Source organism: Coregonus lavaretus (genome assembly GCF_964263955.1).
Source record: "Coregonus lavaretus genome assembly, contig: SUPER_35_unloc_1, whole genome shotgun sequence".
Taxonomy (NCBI): Eukaryota; Metazoa; Chordata; class Actinopteri; order Salmoniformes; family Salmonidae; genus Coregonus; species Coregonus lavaretus.
In genome coordinates, this window is record NW_028167181.1 from 6,772,958 (window position 1) to 6,795,704 (window position 22,747).

General features: G+C 42.5%; 1 protein-coding gene across 1 annotated transcript; it reads left to right on the forward strand.

The window, feature by feature from the left end:
- Nucleotides 1-1,701: 1,701 nt before the first annotated feature.
- On the forward strand, nucleotides 1,702-13,830 carry LOC311110009 (hydroperoxide isomerase ALOXE3-like). The gene is made up of 15 exons (XM_084188524.1): nucleotides 1,702-1,841; nucleotides 2,401-2,554; nucleotides 3,395-3,602; nucleotides 3,874-3,955; nucleotides 4,054-4,176; nucleotides 4,942-5,045; nucleotides 5,363-5,535; nucleotides 6,925-7,068; nucleotides 8,840-9,043; nucleotides 10,354-10,440; nucleotides 10,970-11,139; nucleotides 11,267-11,388; nucleotides 11,682-11,782; nucleotides 12,579-12,749; nucleotides 12,904-13,830. Exons 2-15 carry the CDS (start codon nucleotides 2,408-2,410, stop codon nucleotides 13,081-13,083), a joined length of 2,016 nt encoding a protein of 671 aa, XP_084044650.1. The 5' UTR covers nucleotides 1,702-1,841; nucleotides 2,401-2,407; the 3' UTR covers nucleotides 13,084-13,830.
- The last annotated feature ends 8,917 nt before the right edge of the window (nucleotides 13,831-22,747 follow it).

The following is a 22,747-nucleotide window of genomic DNA, read 5'->3' on the forward strand; positions in this document are numbered from 1 at the left end:
AGTTGGCACACGGGGGTGTTGCATCGAAGGCATTGTACTACTCACAGTTCATGTTTACTATCACTGCTCAGTGCGTATCTAAGTGTTTTCATGTTAAAGTAGTGTAGTGTATTTACAAAGTTGAATCTTTAAAATCAATTGTTACAACCATATGGGCCTCTCATATACTGTAGATACACTAAGCTCGCTGTAAACCTAGTTCCATGATAAAGACCTTATATATTGGTTTGACCCGTTTGACCTCAATCCTGACCCTGTCTACCCTGCGCATGTGTTTGTCCTGCAGGAATTCCTGTATTATGTACACAGTGTAGGTTATCTACAGATTCCATGTGTAAATACTGCAGTCCCTGCAACTCCATTTCTGAACAGAATCCCAGCATACTGTATGCAGTGCTGGGATTTGTCCTTTTACGACCAATAGAGATGTCCCGCATCCCGTCCCAGTGGGCAAAAATTCTGTAATTTTCTGGATTTCGACTGGCTTTCTGGTTGAGAAGACGTCATGCAACCAGGTAAAGATGTACTTTTCATGACGAAATGAAGACGTTGTTATCGGATCTGTTATTTTGGTTGTTATCGGATCTGTTATTTTTCTGGTTGCTAAGAAGATGTAAATGTTAAATAAAATGTATTTAATTGTATTATAATTATTTGAACGATATGCTGTCCTGGGGGCTATTCTAGTAGTAGTGCTGGACAACCCTTTGTCCCAGGAGGCAAGGGTTCGATTCCCGGCTGTGCCACTTTCCAACCTAGATCTCTTTCTTCAATCTCCCCTACTATCTCAACTACCTCTACCCGGTAGCTATCAACAAAAACTATAAAAATACTGGAAGGAGAATACTTCAAGAGAATGGAATTCCATACCATAGGCTAACCTGACCTGCACTTTATCTGCTTCCTGAAGTTACCAAGTAAAGGTGCCTAGTTGGAATGTTTTTTTTTGTAAAATGGGCAATCCCTACTTGGTCTGCTTAAAGTAACATGCTTTCCCACACCTTACTGTATATTTACAGTGGCTTATGTTATTCGGCAACCCTTTTTCATCAGCAGTGGGCCGCACCCAGTGGAGGCTGGTGGGAGGAGCTATAGGAGGACGGGCTCATTGTAAAGACTGCAGTAAATGGAACAGCATCAAACATATGACAACCACGTTTGACCCCGTTCCATGGATTCCATTCCAGCCATTACGATGAGTCGGTCCTCCTATAGCTCCTCCCACCAGCCTCCTCTGGCTTCACCTATCCTATGGAATTTGCCATGAAGGATATGCGATAAGATGCGAGTTAGTGATGCATATTGACCGGTATGTGTCCTGCCAATAGAAGCGCCATGGACATTGCATCATCAGTGTGAGTAGGAAGGACTTGGAGGCTGTCCTTGAGATACTGTACCGTATAGAACTCAATATAGTAACTGTACAATACTTGTGAAATCCTGTTTGGATATGTTGCAGACCACCTAAACAGAGTCTGTGACAACAACGCAATGTCCCACATGTAACTTGCGTTGCAATGCTGAGCAAACGTTTAACCGCATGCCCTCAGAATTGGGCAAGTGGTGTTACCACACCCTTTCAATCATGTCTCAACCATTACAAGCAGATTCAACCCTTCTACTGTGTGTTTACAATAGGTGATTGGGCAACGCTTCGCTATCAACAGTGCAAAAATGTGTCATGCAGGAGAATGCAAGGTCAATGATGGGAAGTACCACCCAGATGTGTATATATGGTTCTGCACACACCTCCAGCCAGGTATAAAAAGAGTAGTAGTGGTGATCATTACATGCATGTTAAGGCACAGTTAACAAGGTACTACAAACTATCAACCAAACAGGTAAGGGAACTAAATGTTTTATTTTTGATAACATGGGAGACATTTTCATCAATCAAAAGAGCACAGATGTGTGCATAAAATACTGTTAAACTTGATCTACAACGTGATTTCATGTTTTATTTTCTTCAACTAAGTGTAGAATGAGGAGGCTATTATTCAACCAGAGATCAGTGTTCTGAGTGATGAATACAAAGCACACAATGCAATTGGTCTTTTCAGTATTTTGGATAATATGTACATTGGATAAGCATATTACTCGTGTCTATTTGAAATGTTATGGTTAATTCGCAAACTGCCATTTGCTCATGCAAAATGTCCCCCTACGTGTGTGTATGCATTAACTGTGGCTTTGCAAGTTTGTTATAGTATAGTGGATCAACATATATCATGCAAGTCTTAATGTTTGCAGAAAGGTTTGCACAAAATATTTGTAGAAATGTTTGCACCGTCTACATTGAATGAAATGTTGTTTGCTGTGCAGTCTCAGTGAGTGCAGATAAGCCTATCGTAGTGCTGTTGACATCATGCATGCTGCCTATATGGACCCCCTGCTTTTCAGAGTCAAAATGGCAAAATACAAGGTGACTGTGCACACACACAACATCGCAACTGCCACCACGATGAACAATGTCTTCATCAAGCTGGTTGGCGAAAATGGAGAGAGCAAGCGCACGTGGCTCACTAGCTTGAAGGGAGGCTTCTATCAAGGCACGGTAAGTCAGTCATGTACCTATCAGTACTAAGATATATTTCCCTTTAAAGCTAGAATCCTTAATTGAAACAATAACAAAGTGCACACCCCGCCTCTGTTTTGGCAAAAGGCTGAGAGATGGGCTTGTAGAAATGTCACCATTCTCAAATTCATAGACTTAGCTATGGATGCAAGAACTGACCATCCATTATATAAACATGTATAGTTCTAACCATGTTTTGTGGCTATAGCTCAGTGTTTGTTTACATTTACATTGTTTTACAAACATTGGAATAAAACAAGCTTATATGTTAGGTTCTGATTGGGTACGACAGTTGAACTAAGCTCATGAGGCAATTATAAGTTATATTCTTCAAGAATCTATGGGTGTATATATAATTAATTTATAAATCCAAAAAATTGATGTAGCAACTAGTGATTCTACCTTTAATAAGACTTGCCATTTGCATTTTTCAAATACTGTACTCAAAGCACACACAATATATATACATACACATATATTGTATATGACATGAAGTCTTAGTTGCCTTTGTTGGGCCCTTATGTAATAATACTGGTAGTACAGGATTAGTTATATTTGCCTGTGTTATTTGCTTTCTCACACAGTCCAGGTTCCTCTTTCTCTCTTTCACACACTCTCTCTCTCTTTATCTCTCTTTCTCTCTTTCACTCTCACTCTCTCTCCCCCTCCCTTTCTTTCTCTCTCACTCCCTCCCTCCCTCCATCTCGTTTTCTCATTCCCTCCATCTCTCTCTCTCTCTCTCTCTCTCTCTCTCTCTCTCTCTCTCTCGCTCTCTCTCTCTCTCTCTCTCTCTCTCTCTCTCCCCTGCTCTCTCTGCAGGCGTCTCGTGAATTTGACGTGGAGTGCCCCTCCTCCCTCGGCACGCTGGTGCTGATAGAGCTGGACAAACAGACCCTCCCGTTCTTCCCCCAGGACGCCTGGTTCCCGTCCAAGGTTGTCGTGATGACACCAGAGGGAGACAAATGCCAGTTCCCCATCTACCGTTGGATTATGGACAAGGAGGTGCACCTGTTCAGAGAGGGCACAGGTCAGCACCGTGTGACGTTATAAAACGACATCACATAGACATGTTAGAATGAGCAACGCATAAAAAAAAAGTGGATACGTGCAGCCATTGTGAGGGGCGGGCACTTTCATTGTGTATGCACGCTGTCACTAAGTTTTAAAAGCTACTTTGCCTCTTAGGGTCACCGTACATACAGTAACACATGCAACACTGCCGCTGAAGTATTACTGCAATAATACAATGACGTGTGATTAACGTTTCCACTTGATTGATTATTTTCTATCTTTTTCAGCTAAAAGACTCTGTGATGAAACGAATCATCTTGCCAGGTACAGCAGGGAAAAAGAGATGAAGACGAGAACAGAGCAGTACTGGTAGGTGCTGTGGTGTGTGTGTCGTGATCTTTTGGCCTAGCTGCTCAGTCTGTCCATTTTATCTGACCAACCTCCATATATTTCCTGCTCCTCCTCAGCTGGGATACCTATAAGGAGGGTTTCCCCGGCAGCATGAAGTCAGACAACCCTCTGGATCTTCCTTGCGAGGTCCAATTCTCCTTCACCAAGGCTACCCAGTTCCTCTTCACTGCCGCCACCGGGTGAGTTCCTCACCTAAGCCAAATTTATGCCCGATTTGAGTACACAACATGAGAATGCAATGTGCTACTCATAATGGCTTCCCAATGTGGTTATGTGGTGAGTTACAGAATGAGGAATTGGCGTGCTCAACTCAAAGGCTTGTAGTAACAAAAAGTATTTGGGTGCCGAGTTCAAAAGGCATAGACTAAGGGGAAAAACGAAAAACCCTCACTCACTAAAATATTCTTTACGTTTTAATGTCTTTTTAGGCAGCACAGGTTGTCAACAATAGTAGAACATTGTATGTAAATAATGAATGTAAATTCTGATTGTGAAAAAAGATTCTACAATGTTTCATCATTTATAAATATGTGTGAATGCCTATTTTTCTCCAAATGCTGACGAAGGCTGTCGCCCAAACGTGTCCGTTTGCTCTGACCTCTCCTGCTTATAATTACATTCAAATGTAAGAATATTTCACTGCGGGTTTGAGCTTTTTTCCTTTGTCCAGTATGTGGTGAGATGAACATTTTGGGCTGCACATGCTTGCATATTTTTGCGACTATGCAGGACAGCCATTTTTGCGTAGCTAATTGAGTTGCGTATGTCGGGCATAATTCATCCTCTAAGGACAGTTCAAATAGTACTTCCTGCAGCAGATCATCAAAGCTCTTCTAAAGTACGCCATTCATTTATATTGTTTGGGATAATGCCTGGGTTTTGAATTTGCTCTGTGAAACCCTATTGGCTCAGCTTGACATAGTTCCTTGTCTCCCATTCTGTAGGATCACTGAGCTGAAACTGAAGGGGTATTCTGACAGCAAGAAGAACTGGAAAAACATTGATGAACTCAGCAAGGTCTTCTGCTGCAATAGAACAGTCATCTCGGGTGAGTGCATTTAACTAGAGCATTTGCAGTATTAACTCCAGGGGCCTGTTTATTAGGTGGTAAACATTTTGAAACAAAGTGAAACTGGGAAGTAATACTACTTGAATATGTCCAATAAAAATATACATATATACTGAAAACGACCCTTGTTTACTAGGCACCATACGGAAGAAAACAGACTGAAACAGGGAGGGAATACCTGTCCAATAAGAAACGCTTGATTTTGTTTTCTGTTGAAAAGGTTTTTCTACGGTGTGCACTAATTAATACGACCCAGAACATATTGCAGTGAAACTCAATGAATTTCCTCCTTCCAGACTACGCACAGGCGCACTGGAAGGAAGACGAGTTTTTTGGGTACCAGTATCTGAACGGTTCCAACCCAATGTTGATCCGTCGCTGCTCTGAGTTGCCTGCAAAGTTCCCCGTCACAGAAGACATGGTCAAGCCCTCTCTTCGTGGATCGTCCAGCCTCCAAAGGGAATTGCAGGTACTGTACAGTACGTCAAAATGGGACTCTTCAGTAAAATAAATGTTCACATGAATCGTTGAAAGTTGCCTAAATTATTGCAGTACCACTTATAGTATGAGGGGGCGCTGGACTAGGGGCAGTCCTCTTGGACCTAGATGACTATCTTGGATATTCACAATTATCAATGGAAGTCAATAGAGATCCCTTTCTTAGATGTCCAGACCTCCACTTTCTTGGACCATCAGAGGCATGTACCAGATTCTTTTTTGGACCTCCAGATTTATTTTGTGGATGTCCATCCAGTATGTTCCTCAATAGCTAGGTTTCCATCCAATTGGCGACAGATTTTCATGCGAATATTCTCAAATCCGCATAAAAACAATATACACATTTTCCCACCAGAGATGTTTCCATCAAATTGACCTGTTGCGGATAAAAGGCTGTGTGTGATGATGTAGTGCACATAAAAATAAATTTTGTGGTTAAATTCCCAAGTGAAATGGGTTTCCATTGCATTTTCAACTCTACTGATGGTTTTGTCACACATTTTTTTTCTGTTATGTGAATGTTCCCACTCTTGGCACGTGTGCTCTAGCCAACAGCTTGCAGATACAGTGCAGGTGTAGCCTACATGATGAGATTATTATGGACAAAAGAGCAATATAATTTTTATTTATCAATGGCAGCCAAGCAGCATTGGTCATCATGTCACCAGAAAAAGACCCTGGATATTTATTGGAAAGGAGCATCAAGCTCATCTCTGTGCACTTTCACTACCCTGTGAAGTTCATCATAATTTACTTCTGTAGTAAATGTAATCTGTAGCCTAATAAATTGATGGTTTTCCAGAGTCGTAGTGGGAGGACCACACAACAAATCGTTGTGTGACTCCAAGTTTACTTAGATATAATGGTTATTATATCAATTTTTGCGCATAAAAGCACCATTCCACCACCATTTCACGCATAATACGTTTTACCGACACAAAAATATCCAACCTTCTCTAGCCTATTTTGTTTTGTCGACATGCTGAAAGTTTACAGACAAATGTTCTGTTTCCATCAGGCCTGTGGTGACCTTTCCTATCCGACATGTACTTCACTCGCATAAAGACGTTGGAGGGAAACCTGGTTCCTGAAAGAATAAAAACATCTAAGAAAGTAATCCCAGTATTATTTTCTTTGATGTTTTTGTGGGGGATGGTAACCCTAAAATCCAATAAAGTAATCGCAAACATAACTTTATTGGATATTTTTTGGGATAATCCACGTAAAACACACAGCTACAATATCTTGCCCATTCCAAAACACCAAGAAAGTTAACCGTTATCCTAACCTGTTGCATTTTTGCATTCTATTCTACAGCAGCTTTTGGATTTATTCTCCCATGTCATCCTATCCAAAACAGAGCGGCAACATATTCCTGCTTGACTACAAGAACCTGGATGGAATAAAGGCAAACGTGATCAATAGGAAAAAACAGTACATGGTGGCTCCTCTGGTCCTGCTCTACAGAACCCCCGATGACAAACTGATGCCCATCGCCATTCAGGTAAGGTTGATGTAACTAACGTTGGAGTGTAGACCACAGCCACGGAGACCATTAGAAGTGAGAGAGTGTGTAAACCCATCATGTTTCAATCTTCCTCAGAGAGCCCACATACCAGGGGAGGCTGGTGGAGGTAGAAATGGGGAGGATGGGCTCGTTACTACCGTTCCATTCTTTACGTTCCAGCCATTACAACGAGCCCGTCCTCCACATGTTTCCCTCCAACAGCCTCCACTGTATCTGACAGTGCCCAAAGAAAATATTTTTGATAGTGTCTTCAAATGCTTTTAATTAATGCACCACTACACACTTAAAAAATAGGGTTTATCAAGGGTTCTTTGGGAAGGGTGATGGTTTTATGTGAAACCTTTGAGTCCTTCAATGCTTCTTTGCAGTTCAGAAAAGGGTTCTTTCCTCTTTTAGTGATAATTCAAACGTAGGGGAGGGCAGCTCATAATTGTTTTGGGGGCGTGGTTTGCTCAATGCTCTTTTTGAGTGAGAGCATCATTCCAGTTTATCTTATCTGTTGTGTTATTGTAACAGTTTTTCTTCCGTCCCTCTCCTCGCCCCTACCTTGGCTTGAACCAGGGACCCTCTGCACACATCGACAACAGTCACCCTCGAAGCACCGTTACCCGTCGCTCCACAAAAGCAGAGCAAGGGAAACAACTACTTCAAGGTCTCAGAGCGAGTGACATTTCACACCGGTTACATTATTATGCCATTACATGTTAAATATGACTATGGCCAGTGAAAGTGTCTTGTGAAATAAGTAGGGAATAATCAACGAGGGGCTATGCGTTCTCTGGAAAATAAGGAATAATGAGGTGTGTTCCACAACGCGCTAGAATGCATAGAGCCCCAAGTTGATTAGCCCCGAGTTGAAACCCTTTCATACCATGGCTAGGGGCGGCAGGTAGGAGCATTGGGCCAGTAACCGAAAGGTTGCTGGATCGAATCCCAGAGCTGACAAGGTAAAAATCTGTCATTCTGCCCCTGAGCAAGGCAGATAACCCTCTGTTCCCCAGGTGCCAATGACGTGGATGTCAATTAAGGCAGCCCCCCGCACCTCTCTGACTCATAGGGGTTGGGTTAAATGCGTAAGACACATTTCAGTTGAATGCATTCAGTTCTCTGTTGTTATGTACTTGAAAATGTATCAATTGACCATTTGGGCATACTTTATACAAAATAGTCCAGTATTGCAAAGTTTCACTGGATCAATCTGAAACTTTGCACACACACTGCTTTCATCTAGTGGCCAGAATCTAAATTGGTCCTAAACTGCAATATTATATTGTGGCCTTTCTCTTGCATTTCAAAGATGGAACTTATTTTTTGGGAAAACGCATGTTTTTTTGTTTGTATTATCTTTTACCAGATCTAATGTGTTATATACTCCTACATTTCACATTTCCACAAACTTCAAAGTGTTTCCTTTCAAATGGTCCTCTGTAGCTCAATTGGTAGAGCATGGCGCTTGTAACGCCAGGGTAGTGGGTTCGATCCCCGGGACCACCCATACGTAAAAATGTATGCATGCATGACTAAGTCGCTTTGGATAAAAGCGTCTGCTAAATGGCATATTTATATTATTATAATTATAAGAATATGCATCATATTCTTGCTTCAGGTCCTGAGCTACAGGCAGTTAGATTTGGGTTTGTCATTTTAGGCGAAAATTGAAAAAAAGGGTCAGATCCTTTAGAGGTTAAACAGTGATTATGTTGCTGTTAGCCATCTATGGGGTCCCTAACACTCTATCTCCCCACAGCTGAAGCAGGAGCCTGGAGAAGACAACCCCATCTTTCTTCCTACTGACTCTGAGTATGACTGGCTCCTGGCCAAGATCTTTGTGAGGAGCGCCGACTTTCAAGAGCACCAGCTCAACGTCCACCTGCTGCGCACTCACCTCCTGGCTGAAGTGTTCGCCGTAGCACTGTTGCGCAACATGCCCATGGTGCACCCCCTCTACAAGGTACATAACACAGCACAGCATAACATAGCATAACCACAGGAGGTTGGTGGGACCTTAATTGGGGAGGACGGGCTCGTGGTAATGGCTGGAGCGGAAAGAGTGGAATGGTGTCAAATACATTTACATTTACATTTACGTCATTTAGCAGACGCTCTTATCCAGAGCGACATACAAATACATGGTTCCAATGTGTTTGATGCCATTCACTCCATTCCAGCCATTATTATGAGCCATCCTCCCCTCAGCAGCCTCCACTGAGCATAATATAGCATAACATAATGTAGCATAGCATAGCATAATATAACATAGCATAATATAGCATAACATAACATAGCATAATATAACACAATATAGCATAACATCACATAATATTGCATGTCCAGTTAAAAAGTATAGTGCTCCGTGGATCAAATCAAATTTTATTTGTCACATGCGCCGAATACAACAGGTGTTGACCTTACCGTGAAATGCTTACTTACAATCCCTTAATCAACAATGCAGTTGTAAGAAAATAGAGTTAAGAAAATATTTACTAAATAAACTAAAGTTTAAAAAAGTACCACAATAAAATAACAATAACGAGGCTATATAGAGGGGGTACCGGTACCAAGTCAATGTGCGGGGGTACAGGTTACTCGAGGTAATTGAGGTAACTTGTACATGTAGGTAGGGGTAAAGTGACTATGCATAGATAATAAACAGCGAGTAGGGGGGGGGGGGGGGGGACAATGCATTTAGGTCGGGTGGCCATTTGATTAATTGTTCAGCAGTCTTATGGCTTGAGGGTAGAAGCCCTTAAGGAGCCTTTTGGACCTAGACTAGGCGCTCCAGTACCGCTTGCCGTGCGGTAGCAGAGAGAAAAGTCTATGACTTGGGTGACTGGAGTCTTTGACAATTTTTGGGGCCTTCCTCTGACACTGCCTAGTATAGAGGTCCTGGATGGCAGGAAGCTTGGCCCCAGTGATGTACTGGGCCGTACGCACTACCCACTGTAGCGCCTTACGGTCAGATGCCGAGCAGTTGCCATACCAGGCGATGATGCAACCGGTCAGGATGCTCTCGATGGTGCAGCTGTAGAACATTTTGAGGATCTGGGGACCCATGCCAAATCTTTTCAGTCTCCTGAAGGGGAATAGGCATTGTCGAGCCCCCTTCACAACTGTCTTGGTGTGTTTGCACCATGATTGACACATTGAAGTCTTATACACTTATTTCTAATGTGGTCCTCCAGACTGTCCTTACTAATGCCAGTTTCTCTCTTGGGATTGTTGACCATCCATCCTTCTCTCCACCCTGGTTTACTGCTTTAGCTTCTGATTCCACACACCCGCTACACCCTCCAGATCAACCTCTTGGCCCGGGCATTTCTGATAGCTGATGAAGGAGTTTTCACTAAGGTAGGCTACTGAGTGGACTGTTTCGATAGAAGTGTGTGGTGTCCATATTAGGAATGACACGTTGGCTTGCTGGGAGGTTCACTATCTCTCATAGAACCAGTGTAATATTGCAGCTTAGTTAAAGTACATTTTAACGGAAGTTGTGTCAGAGTCAGCATACATTCAGTTGTATTTTTTTTGTTGTGAACCTACAGTACCACCAAGTAACTTAATATATGCCATTTAGCAGACGCTTTTATCCACAGCGACTTAGTCATGCGTGCATATATTTTACGTATGGGTGGACCCGGGAATCGAACCCAATACCCTGGCGTTTCAAGAGCCATGCTCTACCAACTGAGCTACAAAGGACCACATCATACTTGCTGGGAGGTTCACTATCTCTCATAGAACCAGTGTAATATTGCAGCTTAGTTAAAGTACATTATAACGTTACATAATTATGTAATCATGTAAATTTTTTAATTGAGTATAGGTGTATATTTTATTAAAGCTTTTCCCCTAACCCCTGTATCATCGGACGTTGTAGTTTGCCGCTTCGGGCGGAGAGGGGATGATTGAGATCCTGAGGAGATCTGTGGCCTCATTGACCTACAGCTCCCTCTGTATGCCGGAAGACATCACTGCCCGAGGTCTGGAGTCAGTCCCCAACAACTACTACAGGGATGATGGACTCAAGCTGTGGAACATCATCCACAGGTAGGCTACGACAGAGCAGACCTACGTAGTGGTAGTACAGTATAATCCGCTGGTAGAATCTACAGTGTGAGCATAGCTCTACATAGATATGATATCTTCTTCCTTTGTTCTTCCGTCTTCGCTATAGGTTCGTAGAGGGAGTGATTGGTTTCTATTACAAGAGTGACTCAGAGGTCCGGGAAGACCAGGAACTACAGAACTGGATCAAGGATATCTTTGACCATGGCTTCCTGGCCCAAGAATGCACAGGTGACTATGTACAGGGTAATAGGTGGGGGGTGGTAATGACGTATGGTGAAATGCCTTGTTTTTAACAATGTTTTTTGTGTCTGGACCGTAACTTCCCTGGCATAACTCACAACTTCACGTATGGTGAAATGTCTTGTTTTTAACAATGTTTTTTGTGTCTGGACCGTAACTTCCCTGGCATAACTCACAACTTCCATGGACTTGACTGTCTTATTAGTAACAGTCCACCCAGCTCCCCTGGCATAACTCCATTCATCGCACACCTCTTTCTCGGTTCTTACCTTTCTGTCCAGGAATCCCTCAGTCTTTCTCCACTGTGCCAGAAGTCGTCAAGTTCGTCACCGTGGTGATCTTCACCAGCTCAGGCCAACATTCTGCTGTCAACTCTGGACAGGTGGGTGTAGCGTAGCCCGTATACTTTTTTTTCAAGGGTTTTATTCAGTGGTGTAAAGTACTTAAGTAAAAATACTTTAAAGTACTACTTAAGTAGTTTTTTAGGTTATCTGTACGTTACTTTACTATTTATATTTCCCCCAACATTTACTTCACTACATTCCTAATGAAAATAATGTACTTTTTACTCCATTCATTTTCCCTGACACCCAAAAGTACTCGTTAGATTCTGACAAGAAAATGGTCCAATTCACACACTTATGAAGAGAACATCCCTGGCGGACTCACTAAACACACATGCTTTGTTTGTAAATTATGTCTGAGTGTTGGAGTGTGCTCCTGGCTATCCATCAATCAAAAATACAAATAAAATGGTGCCGTCTGGTTTTCTTAATACAGGGAATTATAAATGGTGTATACTTTTACTTTTGATACTTAAGTACATTTGAGCAATTCCATTGACTTTTGATACATAACTATATTTAAAACCAAATACTTTTAGACTTTTACTCAAGTAGTATTTTACTGGGTGACTTACTTTTATTTGAGTCATTTTCTATTAAAGTATCTTTACTTTTACTCAAGTATAACAATTGAGTACTTTTTCTACCACTGGTGTTATTAAGCAAAATCTAAGCGCTACTGCCATTATCTGCCTCATCTATAATTTAGGAAGAGACATATTTGTTAAAATGTTGCAAGGTTTTGCAGTATTCCTTGCCTCTATCATATCATCATTTCAGAATACCACCATATCGGACGTCAGTAATAATCAGTCATTCTTCTTCATGTTACAGTATGACTATGGTGGCTGGATGCCCAACACCCCCATCTCCCTGCAACAGCCACCTCCCACCACTAAGGGGCAGTCTACTGAGCGCACCATGCTGGAGACCTTCCCAGATGTCGGCACCACAGCACAGGGCATGTCTACCATGTGGCTCCTTAGCAAGCAATCCAGTGACTTTGTGAGTCTGTCATCTTTCATGATCTATTATCAATGTAATCTAGGCACAAAATACTATATTTAGGTACAAAATATCCTATTTACGTGTGCTTTTTAATGTTAATGATATTGTTGCTAGCAATATTTCTCTAACTTCGATTATTCTCCATATGCAGGTGGCCCTTGGCCAGTACCCCGAAGAGCACTTCAACGAGGTACCACCCTGCAGGATGATCGAGAAATTCCAGGCGGAGCTGAAAGTCTTCAGCGAGACCATCAATGCCAGGAACTCTGGGCTACCAGTGCCATACACCTACATGGACCCTGCTGTGGTGGAGAACAGCGTGGCCATTTAGATAAGTCAAGGGCCTAGACCAGGGTCCAGTTCATTAGGCACTAATTGGAAGAAAACCGTGGAACTACCTGGACTTTTCCAGTAAGAAAGGTTTATTTTGGTTGTCCTTTGTGTATCGTTTTAAAAAGTGTTTTTGTTGCGTGCCCTGATGAACAAGACCCAGGCCTTGTAATGATTCTGGAGGCATGCACCAGTAAACATGCCGCACCTTCAATCTATATATATTTTTTATTGAGCATAACCATTTTTTTTGCTTCGCTAAACTAATGTCCCAATTCTATCAGATAAAGGGAAATCGCACTGTGGGTTCAGTCAGAATGTTATCGCTGTATCATAAGTGTTAACTGTGTTAAACCAACACACACTTTCACATGATGTCCCTCTCACGGACAAAGAAAACTTGTTGACGTTATTATTACCTTTGTACGTGTTAATATATGTTAAGAAATACAGGGTCTTTCTTACGGATTAATTTCTGGTGCCATATAACTACGGACTACAGGGATTGCTGGCAAAAATGAGCACTCCTGCTAAATGGTGTGACACTGAAATGTTGATTAACAGTAAACAAGTGTGAGAGAACAATAGGTGTGACTCTCGTTTACAATTTAAAGCTAATATTCTTTATCTCCGGTCTTCTTGTGATATTTGCCTGCACCTCATCTCATTTTGGTTGAAGCGCTGTCGACCTCCCTCATGTATTAAATAAAAAAAGACATGCATAAAATGATGAGGAAATGATGAATTTATATGAATTCCAGATATTTTGTTTAACACAACTCTCATTTCCTGATTTCTTTAAGTCACCTTTTTCATACCGACCTGAACCAAACTGGTTCCAGTGACATAACCTGACCATCTCAGTACAGCCTTGTTTGGCCCGGTTTGGCCCAGTACACAGCAAATGAGATCAGAATTTTAACACCCACATTGTTAAATATAACACTTTCTTAGAAATTATATTTGACCCACCGAAATGGTGTTAAATTAACAGTTTTCAATGTGTTGATAAACTAACACCCCCAGAGTGTTGGGTCCCTAACACCATGGGTGTTTAAAATTCCAACTTAAATGAACACTTTATTAGAGCTGATGCTGTTATAGTTACTCAGTGTTGGGGAATAACACATGTAGTGCTACAGTATTTTTGGGGGGTGTTGTTTTAAAACTGTAGGGTGTAAATCCTTATTTGCATATTTCCCAGGGTGCTTTTCGAGTGAATGTTAGTTACCCACCGATGACTGTGTTTGTTAGTGACAGAGACATGATTGTTGCATTCATATCAGACCTGCAAGCAATGTTTCCTCTAAGCAGCTCCCCGGGCGCGCCGAGTAGAAGAAATATCAGCCGGCGCAGAGAAATATGAGATTGAACTCAACTTTCTAGATTTTTCCACATTAGTTAACACTATCAACATTTTCCCTTTACTGTGGGAATTGTGATTGAATCGACGCAATATTAGCCACTTTCAATGCAACATACCGAAACAAAACAAATTATGCAAGACTTAGTATGCAAAACTAATTATACAAGAGGTTTTGTTGTAGGCAGAACGCATCGGAGTAGGATTCTATTGCACTCAGGTCCATACTGTAAACAGACCGGTGCGCCATAACCAATCAGAGCTGCAGTAGGCCTATATGCAAATAGATCATTGCCATATATGGATCTGTGCCATTCACTTTGTACTGGACTGTTTACAGCATGAGCGGTCTTGAGTAGATGCGCTTGTTCTGAGATCAGAGCGAGAGCACAGTTGTACATTTGTTCATATCCTTTACTAGTTAGTGAGTTATTAGCCCAGTTATAGATCATTTGTAGTCAGCAATAGGGGAGTGGTTGCTTCCTACAAGAGCACAAAACGTGGACATTTCTAGACATCTTTGAAAAGCCAGTCAAGTAAAGAGCGTTTCCTTTTGTCTTAAAGGGGCAGTGTTGTATTTTAAAACAGACTTGAATAAGCTAAGTAGCCAATAGGCAGAGGGTAGCATAATTTGTCTGATTCTCTGTAATAATGGTATGGGAATAATGATGCATTTTATTTTGTAAAGTGGTTACTTGCATCAAACAACACAACATTTTCAGTCACCTCCTTGTCTGAAGGACAAGTGGATAAACAGGTTAATGTCAAGCCCTTCGTGTTTTGTTTTCAATATACAGTAAGCCTACATTGAACACCACATATTGGCTGCTACTTTACACTGAATGATAGAACTGCTATTTCCATGTTAAAATGTTATGGGATGCATTTTCTCTGGTAGGCCTACATTATGATCAAATAACCACAGTTGACCACTGTTAAAACTAACTTACAGCGGGTACAGCCTTAGTGTTCACAGTAAACGAACGCTGGAAGTTGAACAGAATTTTCACAAAGTTCAAGTTTGCGCTCAGCAGACCTGAAATGCATGCAAGTCAAAATATGCTGGCTTGTGAAGTAATTTGTAATTCCTATTGGAATCCAGCCATAGGGAGGATATTCAACAATAGGAACTTTACCAGGTTCCCATAGAGCAATTGTAATGACAGTCCACCACAACATACCTGAGAGTTTCCTGATTAGTAAGGGGTAGTCTGTGTTTAATTTGGTTGTGTATTAAAAACACAGTTTGAGATCATTGTGCAGGGATTTCACCAGCGGTTGAATGGGGAATTGGAATTCCTGGGAAAATGTTGTTACCAATGGGGGCGGAGCTTAGCGCAGGGGTAAATTGAATGCAAGCTTCACAAATGTTTTTTTAATTGTTAAAACATTTCTTGACTATCTATGACATGTTATTGTCACACCCTGATCTGTGTTTTATTTTATTTTTATTTTTAAAAAAAAAATTTTGGGGGGGGGGGGGTGGATCAGCTTAATATTGCAGATAGATTGTATCTTCTATCAATGTAATCGTCTGCATCACTTCCAATCCCCCATGTTTTTTTTATATATATACTCCCCTTTATTACTTTTCAACCCCGCCATCCTTTCCCTACTTGGAGTAAATTAGTGAACAACAATGCCCAGGCCCATTTTTTTTGCTCCTGAACTTCTTCTACTCTCAACCTCTCCGATCATTTTCATGATGTCCATCCGGTTTGCTTCTATATGCCATATCTTTCTAACTGTGCTCTTTCCCAAAAGCTCCCAACATACAACCTATATACTTATTATGGACACATTATTAGCTATCTTTGTTATTATTTGTTGTTATTTGTTATTAGTCCCATCCTTCAACTATATTCAATACCTCCCATCGATCTCTTAACACCATCCATATAGGATTTCTATTTGCCATATATATTTCAACCGTACTGTGATGTTTTACAAAAGTTCTGAACCTTTCTATTCTCATTGCTTCTACAGATTGTGAATTAAAAATAAACATTTTTGCTAAAAGTATTATTATATTATTGATTGATTGACTATGACTTTTCAGATCACCCAGTAATGCTATCTGCAAGGTTAGCTCCAGGTAAATATTGCAATCCTTTAGCCATTCCTGGACCTGTGTCCAAAAACAAGCTACAAATGGACAGAACCAAAACAAATGATCTAATGATTCTGTCTCTTCACAGCAAAATCTGCAGAGCTGGGAAGATTGTATCCCCCATATAAATAACATTCTATTGGTAGCAAGAATTGTATATAATAATTTAAATTGAAAGATTCTAATTTTTGAATCAGGTGTCGTTTTGCGTGTCAGTTCATTAACACTATGCCATGGGATCGGTATGTCAAAGATCTCTTCCCAACTATTTTGCAATCTATATGGGACGGCTGTCAATCCTTTGGTCCTTAAGTGAAACTGATATACTTTTTTATTTATCACAGTTTTCCTTAACCAATTATGTTCTTTAATGCAAGGCCGACAGACAAGTTCCTTACTTTCTCCCCCTTCCACTTTCCTCTTCCACTTTTGCGGTAAGGCTGCAATTATTTGGTTGTAATTTTGGGTAGAGCAGACATTTCCATATGTTTTTGTTAGCTGCATGTGCGACATAACTCCACCAGTCCTACCGATGATATCATTTACGAAGATTATACCTTTTTTAAACATTCTGTCAAAAAATAAAAGTTTTTTGTCAATTAGTATATTTGAATTTAACCACAATATTTGTTGCATTATTTGTTCTGTCGTTTCTGGAGGATTAAATTGAAATTGCAACCAACTTTCTATGGCTTGTTTTAGAAATAGTGATATTTGGGAGATGATTTCCTTTTCAAATAACTGCAAATGAGTTGTTGTAATCTGAATAAAGGGAAAAAGGCCTTTCTTGAACATTGGGTGAGACAATCTTACTAATTTGCTTGAGAACCAGTTCGGATTTAAGTATAACTTTTGTATGACTGAAGCTTTTAGTGATAGGTCTAATGCTTTAATATTTAATAATTTCTGTCCTCCGAATTCATATTCATTATATAAATATGCCCTTTTAATTTTGTCTGGCTTGCCGTTCCAAATAAAATTGAATATCTTTTTCTCATATAATTTCAAAAACTGTTCGCTAGGCGTAGGCAAGACCATAAGCAAATAGGTAAACTGGGATAATACTAAAGAGTTAATCAGGGTGATTTTTCCACAAATTGACAGGTATTTTCCTTTCCATGGTAGCAAGATCTTATCTATTTTTGCTAACTTTCTATTAAAATGTATTGAAGTGAGATCATTTATTTCCTTTGGGATATGTATTCCGAGTATATCCACATCACCATCAGACCATTTTATTGGTAAACTACATGGTAATGTAAAAATTGTATTTTTTAGTGATCCAATACGTAATATAGTACATTTGTCATAATTTGGTTGTAATCCAGAGAGGTTAGAAAATGTATATAGATCCTCTATGAGGCTGTGGAGGGATTCTAGTTATGGATTTAAAAGAAAACATGAATCATCAGCGTACAATGACACCTTTGTTTTTAAGCCCTGTATTTCTAATCCTCTGATATTATTATTGGATCTGATTTTAATAGCTAACATCTCAATGGCCACAATAAATAGATATGCCGATAGTGGACAACCTTGTTTCACTCCTCTTGACAGTTTAAAACTTTCTGAGAAATAGCCATTATTTACTATTTTACACCTAGGGTTACTATACATGATTTTGACCCATTTTATAAGAGATTCTCCAAAATTGAAATGCTCCAGGCATTTATATATAAACCCCAGTCGAACTTTATCAAATGCCTTTTCGAAGTCTGCTATGAATAGCAGGCCTGGTTTCCCATATTTTCCATAGTGTTCTATTGTTTCCAATACTTGCCTTATATTATCTCCAATGTATCTTCCATGTAAAAAACCTGTCTGATTAGAATGAATAATATCCAACAATACCTTTTTAATTCTATGCGCTATACATTTTGCTAGGATTTTTGCATCACAACACTGAAGTGTAAGGGGCCTCCAATTTTGTAAATGGACTGGATCTTTATATTTTCCACTTGTATCCTGTTTCAGTAATAATGAGATCAGACCTTCTTCTTGAGTGTCAGATAATCTACCATTTACATAGGAGTGGTTAAAACATGCTAATAACGGTCCTCTTAGTATATCAAAAAAGGTTTGGTATACCTCGACTGGTATGCCATCCAACCCTGGAGTTTTCCCAGACTTAAAGTCTTTAATTGCATCCAGAAGTTCCTCCTCTGTAATTTCACCTTCACATGAGTCTTTCTGTGTGGCTGTTAATTTGACATTATCAATAGAAAAAACATATCTACAATTAGCTTCAGTTAGAGGAGATGGAGGCGACTGAAAAGAAAACATATGCTTAAAGTACTTTGTTTCTTCCTTCAAAATATAATTTGGTGAATTATGGGTGACTCCGTCAATTGTAACCAGTTTCATTAAGTTCTTCTTGGTAGCATTCCTATGTTGAAGATTAAAAAATAATTTTGTGCATTTTTCCCCATATTCCAACCAGTTTGCTTTATTTTTATAATATATTACACTTGATCTTTCTTGAATAAGTTTCTCCATTTCTTTTTGTTTTTCCTCTAATGTATTCTGAGCCTCTATGTTACAGTTTTTATTGCCATCTATCTGTTCTGTTAGACTTTCTATTTCCTTTCTTAGTATAAACTCTTTTGACCTAAATTGCTTTTGTTTTCGAGATGAGTACTGAATTGCATGGCCTCTAAAGGCACATTTTGTTAGGCTGGGTGGGGGACTCAGGCGCAGAGACGGACACACGGACAAAGAGGGTGAATAAAGATGTTGTTTATTCAGCGTGTTTTGGCAGAGAGAAACAGTTCAGGGTGGAGCAGCTTCAGACCGGGGTAGGAGCTGAGTGGGGTGGAGAGCCAGTAGCACTGAGAGCTGGATGACGAGGATATCAGACAACAGATGAGCAGGTTGCGGCGTGGGAGTGGCAGGCAGGCAGCAGGAACAGACGGGATCACAGGTGGTGTAGGAACGAACTGGCGCTGGAGAGGTGTCCAGCCCGGGTAGATAACTGCTGGTTGATTGGTGATAATGAGCTGCAGCTGGATGTAACTGAGCATGAGAGAGAATGGCCACGCCCCCTGACCTAGATCCTCTGACTGGGCTGCACAGCAGGGGGAGACAGACACAGACAACACACACAGGGAAAAAAGGAAAAGGAAAACAAGCGGGGACAGGACCAACAGTGCCGGACCGTAACAGTACCCCCCCCTCAACGTGCGCCACCCGGCGACCCACCCGGCTTGTCAGGGTGGTCCCTATGGAAGTCAGCCACCAGCTGCGGATCCAGTATAAACCGTCGGGGAATCCAGGACCTCTCCTCGGGACCGTATCCCTCCCAGTCCACCAGGTACTGAAGCCCTCTACCACGCCTCCGGACGTCCAGCAGTCTCCGCACCGTGTAGGCTGGATGGTCGTCAATAATACGCGGTGGCGGAGGGGGATCCACAGGCGGACACAAAGGGCTGGAGGAGACCAGCTTCAGCTGAAATGTAGGATGGACTCTCATGGCCTGGGGAAGCTTCAACCGAACAGCCGAAGGGTTGATGATGGAGTCGATCTCGAAAGGACCCAAATACCGGGGCGACAGCTTACGGGAGTCAGTGCGCAGGGGGATGTTGCTGGAGGAGAGCCAGACTCGCTGACCAGGCTGGAACTGGGGAGCGACTACCCTGTGCCTGTCCGCCACTCTCTTGTTACGCTCTGCTGTCCGTAGAAGGGCCTCACGGGTGTCCACCCACACCTTGCGGCAGCGACGAAGGTTATCCTGAACTGACGGGATGGCTAACTCCCTTTCCTGAGACGGGAACAATGGCGGTTGGTACCCCAAAGCCGCCTCAAATGGTGAGAGGCCGGTGGCAGATGAGGTGAGGGAATTGTGGGCATATTCGACCCACGGGAGGTGTTTGGCCCAGGTGGACGGGTTCTGGGATGTCACACAGCGTAGAGCAGCCTCCAGGTCCTGATTGGTCCTCTCAGTCTGGCCATTGGACTGGGGATGGAACCCTGATGAGAGACTGACAGAGGCACCCAGAGCAGAACAAAACTCCTTCCATACCCGAGAAATGAACTGTGGACCTCTATCGGACACTATGTCCACAGGTATTCCATGGGGACGGAATACATGTAGGACAAAAAGGTCGGCTGTCTCACTGGCAGACTGTAATTTTGGTAATGCAACAAAATGGGCAGATTTAGAGAATCTGTCCACGATGGTGAGTATGGTGTCATTACCCTCAGACATAGGAAGTCCAGTGACGAAGTCCAAGGCCACGTGAGACCAAGGACGACTCGGGACTGGGAGAGGCCGCAGCAGGCCCGAAGGAGCCCAGTGGGAAGCCTTATTTTGGGCACAGATGGAACAGGCCGCCACGTATTCCCGGACGTCAGTCTCGACGGATGGCCACCAAAAGTGCCTCTTCAGTAGCGACAGTGTACGGTTCATACCAGGGTGGCAGGAGAAGCGCGAGGTGTGGATCCAGTTGAGCACTTGCGGCCGCACGGCTGCGGGAACATAGAGAAGGTCGGGGGGGCCATCGGCCGGTCCAGGTTCCGACTCTTGTGCCGATCGGACGAGGGACTCGATTTCCCAGTGAACAGCCGCCACCAAACAGGAAGCGGGCAGAACAGGTTCAGGATTGCTGGAGTCTTCATTGTCTGTAAACTGGCGAGAGAGAGCATCAGGCTTGACATTACGTGTGCCAGGACGATATGTTAAAATAAACTTGAACCTGCTGAAGAACAGAGCCCATCTGGCCTGACGGGAGTTTAGCCTCTTGGATGACTGGATGTAAGCCAGGTTCTTGTGGTCTGTCCAGACTATGAAGGGTTGCTCTGCTCCGTCTAGCCAGTGCCTCCACTCCTCCAACGCCAACTTGACAGCAAGCAACTCCCGGTTACCCACGTCGTAGTTCTTCTCAGCAGGGGTCAATCTCCTGGAGAAAAAGGCCACAGGATGGAGCTTCTGGTCCATGGGGGAACGTTGTGACAGGACAGCCCCCACCCCCGAATCAGAGGCGTCCACTTCCACAATAAACTGCAAACTAGTGTCTGGATGAATAAGAACAGGTGAGGTGGAGAACAGTTCCTTCAATGTACTCACGGATGACTCGGCCTCAGGCGTCCACAGAAATGGCACCTTTGGGGAGGTGAGCTTGGTCAGGGGGGCAACCACTCGGCTGAAACCCCTGATGAAGCGGCGGTAGAAGTTGGCGAAGCCCAGGAAGCGTTGCAGCTGCTTCCGAGACGTGGGTGTGGGCCACTCCGCAACCGCTCTGATCTTGTCAGGGTCTGGTGACACTTGTCCCCGCTCGATAATAAAGCCCAAAAAGGGGACGGACTGCCGGTGGAACTCACATTTTTCTGCTTTCACATACAGTTTATTTTCCATGAGGCGTTGAAGAACCAGACGGACGTGGGAGACGTGTTCATCCTGTGACTTAGAGAATATTAGAATGTCATCCAAATAGACAAACACAAAACGGTGTAGAAAATCCCTCAACACATCGTTAACCATGGCCTGAAACACTGCTGGGGCATTAGTGAGACCGAATGGCATGACTAGGTATTCAAAGTGTCCGAGAGGGGTATTGAACCCAGTTTTCCATTAGTCTCCCTGCCTGATCCTAACGAGGTGGTAAGCGTTACGCAGGTCGAGTTTGGTAAACACGGTGGCACCATGAAGGCGTTCAAATGCTGAGTTGATGAGAGGCAGGGGGTACGTATTTCTGACTGTGATGTTATTTAGTCCTCTGTAGTCAATGCAGGGGCGTAACGTTTTGTCCTTCTTCTCTACAAAAAAGAACCCAGCACCAACAGCGGAAGATGAGGGACGAATGATGCCAGAGGCTAGGGAGTCACCTATGTAGGTTTCCATAGCTTCTCTCTCAGGACGGGACAGATTGAAAAGCCGACTGGACGGCAAAGGGGCTCCAGGCAGTAACTCAATAGCGCAATCGTATGGCCTATGAGGTGGTAGTGAAAGTGCTTTGGACTTACTGAATACCTCGGCCAGGTCCAGGTACTCTTCAGGGACTGAAGAGAGGTCTGGGGGTTTGACAGGGGAAGCAGGGGAACCTACCGAGGGCGGAATAGCCGACCCAAGGCAAGCAGAATGGCAGTGAGTGCTCCAACTGTGTATTTTGTGGTTTTGCCAGTCAATATGGGGGTTGTGAAGGCTAAGCCAAGGGAAACCGAGGATAAGAGGGGAGGCCGAGGAGGAGACTACTTTAA

Excerpts from the sequence above, each read along its gene's own strand:
- LOC311110009 (XM_084188524.1), top strand. The coding sequence starts at position 2,408 with ATGGCAAAATACAAGGTGACTGTGCACACACACAACATCGCAACTGCC. Across the intron at positions 2,555-3,394 it reads GAGGCTTCTATCAAGGCACG|GCGTCTCGTGAATTTGACGT; the intron begins GTAAGTCAGTCA and ends CTCTCTCTGCAG. Across the intron at positions 10,441-10,969 it reads ATGAAGGAGTTTTCACTAAG|TTTGCCGCTTCGGGCGGAGA; the intron begins GTAGGCTACTGA and ends CGGACGTTGTAG.